Source organism: Engraulis encrasicolus, chromosome 24 (genome assembly GCF_034702125.1).
Source record: "Engraulis encrasicolus isolate BLACKSEA-1 chromosome 24, IST_EnEncr_1.0, whole genome shotgun sequence".
NCBI lineage: Eukaryota > Metazoa > Chordata > Actinopteri > Clupeiformes > Engraulidae > Engraulis > Engraulis encrasicolus.
Window position 1 is genome coordinate 49,099,597 of NC_085880.1, and position 9,913 is coordinate 49,109,509.

Here is a 9,913-nt window from a genome sequence, read left to right on the forward strand (position 1 = left end):
CGGTGGCCGTGGCGACGATGATGTCACGGCCCTGAGTCCTGCGGGGGTCCGCCTCCTCCATGTGCACCATGAACAGGTAAATATTTACATACAAGATAAATGATTATTATTGCATTACGTTTAGCAGACGCTTTTGACCAAAGTGCCTTACGAGGAGGTCACTCAGAACAGAGTACAGCACTGCACTAGAACAGACAGAGAGCAGAAAAGTAGATGATATATACTGTACCTAGGATATAAATGATGGTGTTAAAGGGACACTGTGCAGGAAATGGTCAAAAAGGGTACTGCAACTATGCTGCTCCTTGAAACTGCATGAAAGTTTTCTAAGTAATAAACAAATATTTTCTAGTATGGTCCAAGTAGAGTCATTTTTGCAGCTAAAAATGGCTATTTTTGGAAATTCAAAATGGCGGACCATGGAGAAGATCCCCCTTTTCATGTATGAAAATTGCAATTTTTCCAGTCATAATGAATACTTAGAATTTGATGGTGGTGGTAAGTATTCATGAAAACGGTAACATTAGTGAATGGGCAGCATGAATTCTGGAAATAAACATCTAAAAATCTCACACAGTGTCCCTTTAAAACATCCTGAGGCCAGAGACAATTTTATTATGATGCCTCTCAACAATTTTAACTGTTATTTAACTGCTATTAAGCCCCAAAATAGTGGCATACCCCTTTAAGAAATAAATTCATTAATACATTTCTATCTTCTCCAGCACAGCATGGCCTCTGGACTTGGCAGCAGACCCCTCCAGACCCATACACCATCTCCACCACCACCACCACCACCACCACCACCACCCCCTGAACGTCAGCATGGCCGGCCCAGGATCGGGCTCCGCGGCTGGGCAGGACTCGCTGGGCGACTGGGCCCTGATCCACAGCGCCACGCTGGCCTGCTGCTCGCTCCTGCTCCTCCTCATCTTCTCGCTCGGTTCCTACGGCAACCTGGTGGTCTTCCTCTCCTTCTTCGACCCGGCGTTCCGCAAGTTCCGCACCAACTTCGACTTCATGATCCTCAACCTGTCCTTCTGCGACCTGTTCCTGTGCTGCGTCACCGCGCCCATGTTCGCCCTCGTGCTCTTCCTGGACGCAAGCAGCGGCGCCACTTCCTCCTCCTCCTCCTCCTCGGGGGGCGGAGCCAGTGGGGCGGCGTCTAACCCAGGAGGGGGTGGAGCCGGAGGAGGGGGCGTGTCTCGAGGTTTCTGCTTCGCATTCCACCTGAGCAGCTCGGGCTTCATCATCATGTCCTTGGAGACGGTTGCCGTGATCGCGCTGCACCGGCTGCGCATGGTGCTGGGTCAGCAACCGAACCGCACGGCCTCGTTCCCGTGCACCATCGCGCTCACCGCACTCCTGTGGACCTCCAGCTTCGCGCTGGCCATGCTGCTGACCCTCAGGGCGTACCCGCGCGCCGCCGGACCCTGCCTGCCGCATTTCGGGCTGTCGGGGGTGCGGGGCGGCGACCGGGAGCGGGCGCGCGTGGTGCTCTACGTCTACCTGGCGGACTTTGCCTTCTGCGTGGCGGTGGTGGCGGTGTCCTACCTGCTGATCGCCCACGCGCTGAGGAAGAACGCCGCGCAGGTCAGGAAGTGCCCCGCCCCCCCAGCAGCAACCGCCGCCGCTGCTGTCATCACCGTGGATACCAAGCGGCCCCCGCCCCAAATCCCACCCCCTTTCATGGCCACGGGGGGGCTGGAGGCCATGCAGTGCCCCGCCCCCGCCCCTGTCCACGCCCTCTACCGCAACCAGAACTACAACAACAAGTTTCAGCAGGTGAGGGAGATGTTCTATTTTTATATAAAACCCTATTCAATATTTAGGAATAGGTTTCAATAGGTTTAGGAAAGAATGTCTGTGTATTTACCATGACATGTGGAGGGAAAAAGAAGGGGCGGGCTTGGGAAAATGGGAGGTCTGGGTGGTGAAAACCCCATTGGCTGAGGTGAGACTCCAAACACTGGCCTGGCCGGCCAGAAGTCAGCCCCCAAGCCGGAATGCAAAAAGTAAAACGCGGGGTGCGTTGGATTGATTGCCTGCAGACCATCGGTGACGGAGGGCCGATTCTCTTGGTGGGGGATCTGGCCGGTTTGTGGGGTTTGGGTTTGCAAGTAGCACATCAGCCAATGGGCCTCGCCCTTACCGGCTTGTATTTCGGTGTGTCTTGTGACTAGGAGCAAATAAAACTTCAACGTTTCTTCATAGAGTGTATGCGTTAGTTGGATCATTTCAGGTGTTAAGAGCTTTCCACTTCGCAGGTCCAGACGCACCCGTTCATCCGGACCGGCGGCACCGTGGGTGGCGGCAACGACCCGACCCAACCGCCCGGCGCCGCCCACGGAGCCACGAGCGTGCAGCTGGTGTCCAGCGTGAACCTGGCCACGGCCAAGGACTCCAAGGTAGGGATGCAAACGATTCATCGATTAATCGACTTTAATTGATTACAATCACCTTTGGATTAAATCATTTGAATAGAATTCATTTAAATGTAGTATTTCATCTCACTCTTTTATTTAAATCATTTATTTGGAAAAAACGCTGCTTATCAATGAATTGTAAGTCGATCGATAAGGCGATCATTACATTACATTACATTGCATTTGGCAGACGCTTTATAACCAAAGCGACTTTCAAAAGAGGACATAATCAAGCCAACATCACAAGCAAATACAAAGTGCACAGGAAATATACAGAACAACAAGTGCAGTTGCAAAGGGGGGTTAGTTCTTTTGTTTTTGTTTTTTTTGTTTTTGTTTTTTTAAATTAATAAAGAGTACACACACAGCACACTCACAAACACATACACACACACACAACACACACACAACACACACACACACACACACACACACACACAACTAATGATGAATGAAGTAATGTCTAATTGTCGTCCCTGCTTGACTCCAAGGCGGTGGCGACGTGCGTGGCCATCGTGGTGTCCGTGCTGCTCTGCTGTCTGCCCATGGCCGTCACCCTGGCGCAGGACGTGGCCCTGTCATCGCAGACGGTACGTACACACACACACACACACACACACACACACACACACACACACACACACACACACACACACACACACACACACACACACACACGTCACCCTGGCGCAGGACGTGGCGCTGTCATCGCAGCCGGTACGTATACCACTAGTTTAGTTTAGTTTTTAAAGGGACACTGTGCAGGAAATGGTCAAAAAAGGTACTGCAACTATGCTGCTTACTGAAATTGGGCTGCCTATTGCCAACTTTGATCTTTGCATGAAAGTTTACTAAGTAATAAACAAATATTTTCTGGAATGGTCCAAGTACAGTCATTTTTGCAGCTAAAAATGGCTATTTTTGGAAATTCAAAATGGCGGACCATGGAGAAGATCCCCCTTTTCATGTATGAAAAGTGCAATTTTTCCAGTCATAAAGAATACTTGGAATTTGATGCTGGTGGTAAGTATTCATGAAAAAGGTAACATTAGTGAATGGGCAGCATGAATTCTGGAAATAAACAATTAAAAATCTCACACAGTGTCCCTTTAAGTTTATTAGATTGGGACCATTGAGAGTAAAATTTCGCGGTATGAAAATGACCTCCGCGAATTATATTAAGCAATGTCTCAACATAAATTCTGCTAACTGAGTCACCCTACAATATGAACAATAACTGAGGAATGATGCATTTTGCAGGTGTACGCCACAAACCTAGAACTATTCTAGTTTATGTGCTCAGACTATCCGCTGAAATGAAATTATAGTGAAATGATAACAAGCAAAACTATCTAACCTGTCACCTGTGCAATGTTACGGTTTTGCTATTTAACTTCTAGCTAGTCTTGGGATGTGAAATAAACAAACCCAGTCAGTCAGGCAAGTCACCTGACGCCGAAGTCCTGATTGGAATGTTATGCCACCACAACTTCTACAAACAAATAGTATGTCAGCAAACAATCCACCACCACCAATGCCCTGGATTACTAAATGAGCTTGAAATTTACCTTCACCAACTTTTGTGTAAAGTCTGAGGTGCATGTAGCATGCTGAGGTGAATTAGTTAGCATAGACACGAACCAAGGATGTCTAAATAAAACAGATTTGCACCTGCTACTCTGCAGTAGAACTGATTAAGTCTACACTAAACCCAATGTACGTCAAAGAAACATACTTACATACATTCATGTTAGAAGTTACTTACAGACCGACAGATGCCAGTCACTTTAATGGCATGTTTGATGGAGACACGATGCAATAAAAGAGCTAGTCTTAGCATCATTACACTCAATGTCTCGCTGACAGCGCTTAAAAAACAAAACTTGAGGCACATGCCACAATGTATTTGCCCGCCATATTATGGCTATTACTATGACCACAGTGTTATTTAAAAGTCAATGTAATTTGCTATGCAAACAAGTTTGTCAGTCATGTTGGTCAAACAACTGTAATAAAATGTTTCATTTTACTTACCTAAACATCAGCGCTCCAGCTCAGAGTACCGATAAGTACACCCGACTTCACAAGGAGATGGCCAAACAATGGCAACAGTAGATCAATCGATCGAGTTGATGTTCAAAGTTTATGAAAGTATAATATCAGGAGCAACACACAGATAGACAAGATTTCCCAGTCCCAGTCCCAGCCCAGGCACGCACAGCCAAGTAGTAGTCATGACGACGGCCCTCTTGCTCAGCGTGCGCCTGACTGAAAAGAATCCCAACTGTCAATCAAACCATCTTCTGATGCTCATTGGTCAATTTAACTTTTAATATCTCTCTAAAATAAAACTTCACCACAAAAAAAAAACACCCTGGTAAGTTGGAGAGCAAGGGGACCTACTAGTCTCTCATAAGAATGAATGGGATTTGGCCATTTTTTGGTCTTTTTGGGTCCAACCTTGGCTCCACACTTGGCTTCAACAATGAAATAGAATTTTGGCCTCCATTCTATTTACTCTCAATGATTGGGACAGATTAGGGCTGCACGATTATGGAAAAAAATCATAATCACGATTATTTTGGTCAAAATCGTAATCACGATTATTAGTCACGATTATTGATTTTTCGCAGATTTTTTTGAAAATGATTACAAGATGAAACATAACCAAGAATGAACTATACGGGGTGAGCACAATAAAATGAATTGTAATAATTTTGTAAAGGCAATAGCATTAAACTTAGGTGGACAGATTTCTGGCCAGACACACCAGCCTGTCAGTAGGCCTATGTTCTGGCTTCAAGGACGCCCTCAAAAGTAGTCACTATTGCCATGATTAAATCACGATTAAAATTTCAACTTCGATTTCACTAATTTATTTTCGATTAATTGTGCAGCCCGAGGACAGATACAGAACATGTAGGTTGCATAACAACCAAACAGTAAGCATCATAGCATTTATAGCCGAAAGCTAATTTCCAATGCCTGTCCCTAGCAGTATTTTCTTTATTATATATTTTTTATTTTATATTTTCATATTTATATATATTTTATTTTATTATATTAGGCCTATAATGTCTTAATTATATGTAGGTGTGAGGCAGAAAAAGGTGATCAAAGATTACAGTTCAGAAGACACCGCATACTGCTTTACGCTTCGTGCAGTGTGTCACACACTGGGAGAAACACGTTCGCTTCAAACAATACAATGAGCTTTGATCTTTCCTGCACTACCAGTTGAAGCTGTGTGTGTAACTAAAGTGTAATGTGTGTGTGTGTGTGTGTGTGTGTGTGTGTGTGTGTGTGTGTGTGTGTGTGTGTGTGTGTGTGTGTGTGTGTGTGTGTGTGTGTGTGTGTGTGTGTGTGTGGTCCCAGGCGCCCCAGCGTGGCGGTGGGGGAGGCGGCTTCCTTCACTACCAGTTGGAGCTGTGTGTGTAACTAAAGTGTAATATGTGTGTGTGTGTGTGTGTGTGTGTGTGTGTGTGTGTGTGTGTGTGTGTGTGTGTGTGTGTGTGTGTGTGTGTGTGTGTCTTCCTGCACTACCATTTGAAGCTGTGTGTGTAACTAAAGTGTAATGTGTAATGTGTGTGTGTGTGTGTGTGTGTGTGTGGTCCCAGGCGCCCCAGCGTGGCGGCGGGGGAGGCGGCTTCCTTCACTACCAGCTGGAGCTGTGCGGGCTGGCGCTGGTCTTCCTCAAGTCGGGCATCAACCCCTTCGTGTACTCGCGGAACAGCGCCGGGCTGCGCAGACGCGTTCTCAGCTGTCTACACTGGGGGGCGCTGTGGCTGCTGTGCGGAGCGGGATGCTGCTGCAAGAACCACCACCAGGTGAAGCACACACACACACACACACACACACACACACACACACACACACACACACACACACACACACACACACACACACACACACACACACATCTGCTACTATAACATGTCCACACGCTCTGGCTGCTGTGCAGAGGACGCTGCTGCAAGACACACCACCAGGACCAACGTTTTCGTGTTAAAGTGACACTGTCCCATTTTCGGAAATGAGCTAATTTTACACTTCCCCTTGAGTTAAATAAAAGGGTTTTAACGTTCTCCTATACTTTCAACCGTTCTCTGGGTATGGCAGTGCAAATTTTACCTCCAAGCTAGCAGTTAACATTGAGTCCTATGAAACCAGCTGGTGGCTAACTGGTGTCAACACTATTATTCAACTCAAGGGGAAGTGTAAAATAAGCTTATTTGCAAAAATGGCACAGTATCACTTTAACATGTTATGTAGGTCTATTCCCACCACCAGGTCTAATAGTCTAATAATATGCTTATAACATGACATCTTGCTAACGTGTCCTCCAGAGAGGCAAAATGAATTTCAGTGAAAACTGAAAATAAAGTTTTATTGTAAAACTAAGGTTTTTCTTACACTTCAGAGATGTAAACGTTTTATCTTTTACCTGATGTACCGAGGCGGAAGCTACGCCTATACCGTCAAATATGTCAGGTAAAACATAGAACTTTTACATGTCTGACTTTGAACTATAAGAAAAACCTCAGTTTTACGATAACGGTTAGACATAAGGAACATCATACATCGATTAAACAAAAGAGTTATTGTATTGCAGGGTGGTCACAGTGGACACCACCGGACGCGTCTGCAGTGTGATGTGCAGTATCTAACGTATTATCGTATGGTATATCGTATAGGCACGGTGGACACCACAGGATAATAGTCCTGTGATGTTACAAACTGACTGACAATAACATTGTTATCGTTATCGTGTGGTATTTCAGGGTGGTCACGGTGGTCACCACCGGTCGCGTCTGCGTGTGTGTGTGTGTGTGTGTGTGTGTGTGTGTGTGTATAACATGTTATCTTATCTTAATGCAGGGAGGTCACGGTGGTCACCATCGGCCGCGTCTGCTGGCGGTGGGCAAGGGCTCCCTGGAGGCGCACCGCAACAAGTCGTCTCACCACGACACCAACTCCGCCTACGTGCTCTCCCCCAAGCCGCAGCAGCGCCGCCTACTGGTGGACCAGGCCTGCGGGCCCGGCCAATCACACGCCACCTACACCATGCACAGCCCCGCCCACCCCGGGCCCCGGGCGCCGCCCACCACCACCACCACTGGAGGAGGAGGACGCAAGCCCCGCCCACCATCCACCTCTACACCAATCAACACGCGGATCGAGCCCTACTACAGCATCTACAACAGCAGTCCGTCGGCCGGGCCCAGTTCGCCGTCGCACGCCGGGCTGCAGCCGGTACCGGTACCAGTAGCAATACCAGTAGCAATACCAGTACCGGTACCGACCCAGTCGTCATCACAGCAGCAGCAGCAGCAGCAGCAGCAGAGCAGCACCACTGGCATCAGCAAGTCTTACATGGCCATGCACTACCACACACACCAACACCAGGGGGCGCTGCAGGATCTAGAGAGCACCACCGCGCACCAGCAGATACCCGCACCGTCTGTATAGATATATATATACACACACACACACACACACACACAGGCACACTCACCGCACCAACAGATACCCACACCAGCTGTCTAGATACACACACACAAACACTCAGACACTCAGACACACACACACACACACACACACACACACACACACACACACACACACACACACACACACACACACACACAGACACACACAGACACCTCACCAGCAGATACCCGCACTGTCTGTATAGATACATACACACACACACACACACACACACACACACACACACACACACACACACACACCGAACACACACACACACCGCACCAGCAGATACCCGCACCAGCCGTCTAGATACACAGACACACACACTCAGACACACACACACACACACACACATACACACTGGACCAGCAGATACCCACACCGCCCGTCTAGAGCACCTTCCCCTCACACCACGAACCAACAGACACCCGCCCCCCCTCCGCCTAGAACTATACCCCTCTGTTCAGATACCCTCCCCCCTCCGCCTAGAACTATACCCCTCTGTTCAGATACCCCGCCCCCCCTCCGTCCAGAACTGTACCCCTCTGGTTAGATACCCCCCCCCCTCCGTCTAGAACTATACCCCTCTGTTCAGATACCCGCCCCCCCTCCATCTAGAACTATACCCCTCTGGTTAGATACCCCCCCCCCCCTCCGTCTAGAACTATACCCCTCTGTTCAGATACCCGCCCCCCCTCCGTCCAGAACTGTACCCCTCATATAACAGCAGAAGCCGAAACTGAGACCTGGAGAGAGAGAGCACCCAACACTGCACAAGAGGGGAGAAGAAGGTTCTCAAAAGGCCTCTCAAAAGGCTTCTCAAAAGGCTTCTCAAAAGGCTTCTCAGAAGGCTTCTGGAAAGGATTGGCTTGTGAAATACAGGGCTGCGGGCTGCAGGCAGAGGGGTCGAGGACTCCCATTTTGGTCTTAAAGTGGTATGCCACTATACTGGGGCTTAATACAGTTAAAATCGTTGGCCAGGGTTTATATAGGTGGTAAAGTGTCTTATTTTTCATGTAAGCCGTTGTCTTGTTTTAAGACAAGTGACAAGAGGGAGCATGTCGCTAAGCTAGTGAAAGTCAATGGATCCGTGTAGCATGTAGCAACTTGTAACTTGTAACTTGTCTTAAAGCAAGACAATGCTTAACATGAAAAATAAGACACTTTACCACCTTTATAAACCCCAGCCAACGATTTTAACTGTATTAAGCCCCAAAATAGTGGCATACCCCTTTAACCATTTTACAAGGTCCAGAGGCTCCTGTGATTAACCTACCCAGAAAGAGAACGAGAGGGAGAGAAGCAGAGAGAGAGAGAGAGAGAGAGAGAGAGAGAGAGAGAGAGAGAGAGAGAGATGTCAGGTAAAGTTTTGAATTGACTGGCGTGCTGCTGCTGGTTCCAGTTCCAGACCGAGTGGAACGCTCTAAACTGTGGAGTGGAGCGCCTCTAAACTGTGGACTGGAGCCTCTAAACTGTGGAGTGGAGCGCCTCTAAACTGTGGACTGGAGCCTCTAAACTGTGGAGTGGAGTGGAGTTCTCTAAACTGTGGAGTGGAGTGGAGCGCCTCTAAACTCTAAACTGTGGAGTGGAGTTCTCTAAACTGTGGACTGGAGCGCTCTAAACTGTGGAGTGGAGTGGAGTTCTCTAAACTGTGGAGTGGAGCCTCTAAACTGTGGAGCGGAGCCTCTAAACTGTGGACTGGAGTTCTCTAAACTGTGGAGTGGAGTTCTCTAAACTGTAGAGTGGAGCGGAGCCTCTAAACTGTGGAGTGGAGCGGAGCCTCTAAACTGTGGAGTGGAGCGGAGCCTCTAAACTGTGGAGTGGAGTGGAGTTCTCTAAACTGTGGAGTGGAGTGGAGCGCCTCTAAACTCTAAACTGTGGAGTGGAGTTCTCTAAACTGTGGACTGGAGTGCTCTAAACTGTGGAGTGGAGTGGAGCGCCTCTAAACTCTAAACTGTGGAGTGGAGTTCTCTAAACTGTGGACTGGAGTGCTC

The 9,913-nt window shown here is 48.1% G+C and overlaps 1 protein-coding gene across 1 annotated transcript; it reads left to right on the forward strand.

Moving 5' to 3' along the window:
• gpr75 (G protein-coupled receptor 75) lies at positions 1-7,895 on the forward strand. The gene is made up of 8 exons (XM_063191591.1): positions 1-76; positions 726-1,108; positions 1,187-1,785; positions 2,268-2,408; positions 2,918-2,995; positions 6,053-6,241; positions 7,323-7,685; positions 7,770-7,895. The coding sequence occupies exons 1-8, from the start codon at positions 60-62 to the stop codon at positions 7,893-7,895; spliced, it is 1,896 nt and encodes a 631-aa protein (XP_063047661.1). The 5' UTR covers positions 1-59.
• Positions 7,896-9,913: the final 2,018 nt, after the last annotated feature.

Coding starts and splice junctions, on each gene's coding strand:
- gpr75 (XM_063191591.1), top strand. Junction 1,109..1,186: donor GCTCTTCCTGGACGCAAGCA/GCGGCGCCACTT, acceptor GAGGGGGTGGAG/CCGGAGGAGGGGGCGTGTCT. Junction 2,996..6,052: donor CCGTCACCCTGGCGCAGGAC/GTGGCCCTGTCA, acceptor CAGGCGCCCCAG/CGTGGCGGCGGGGGAGGCGG.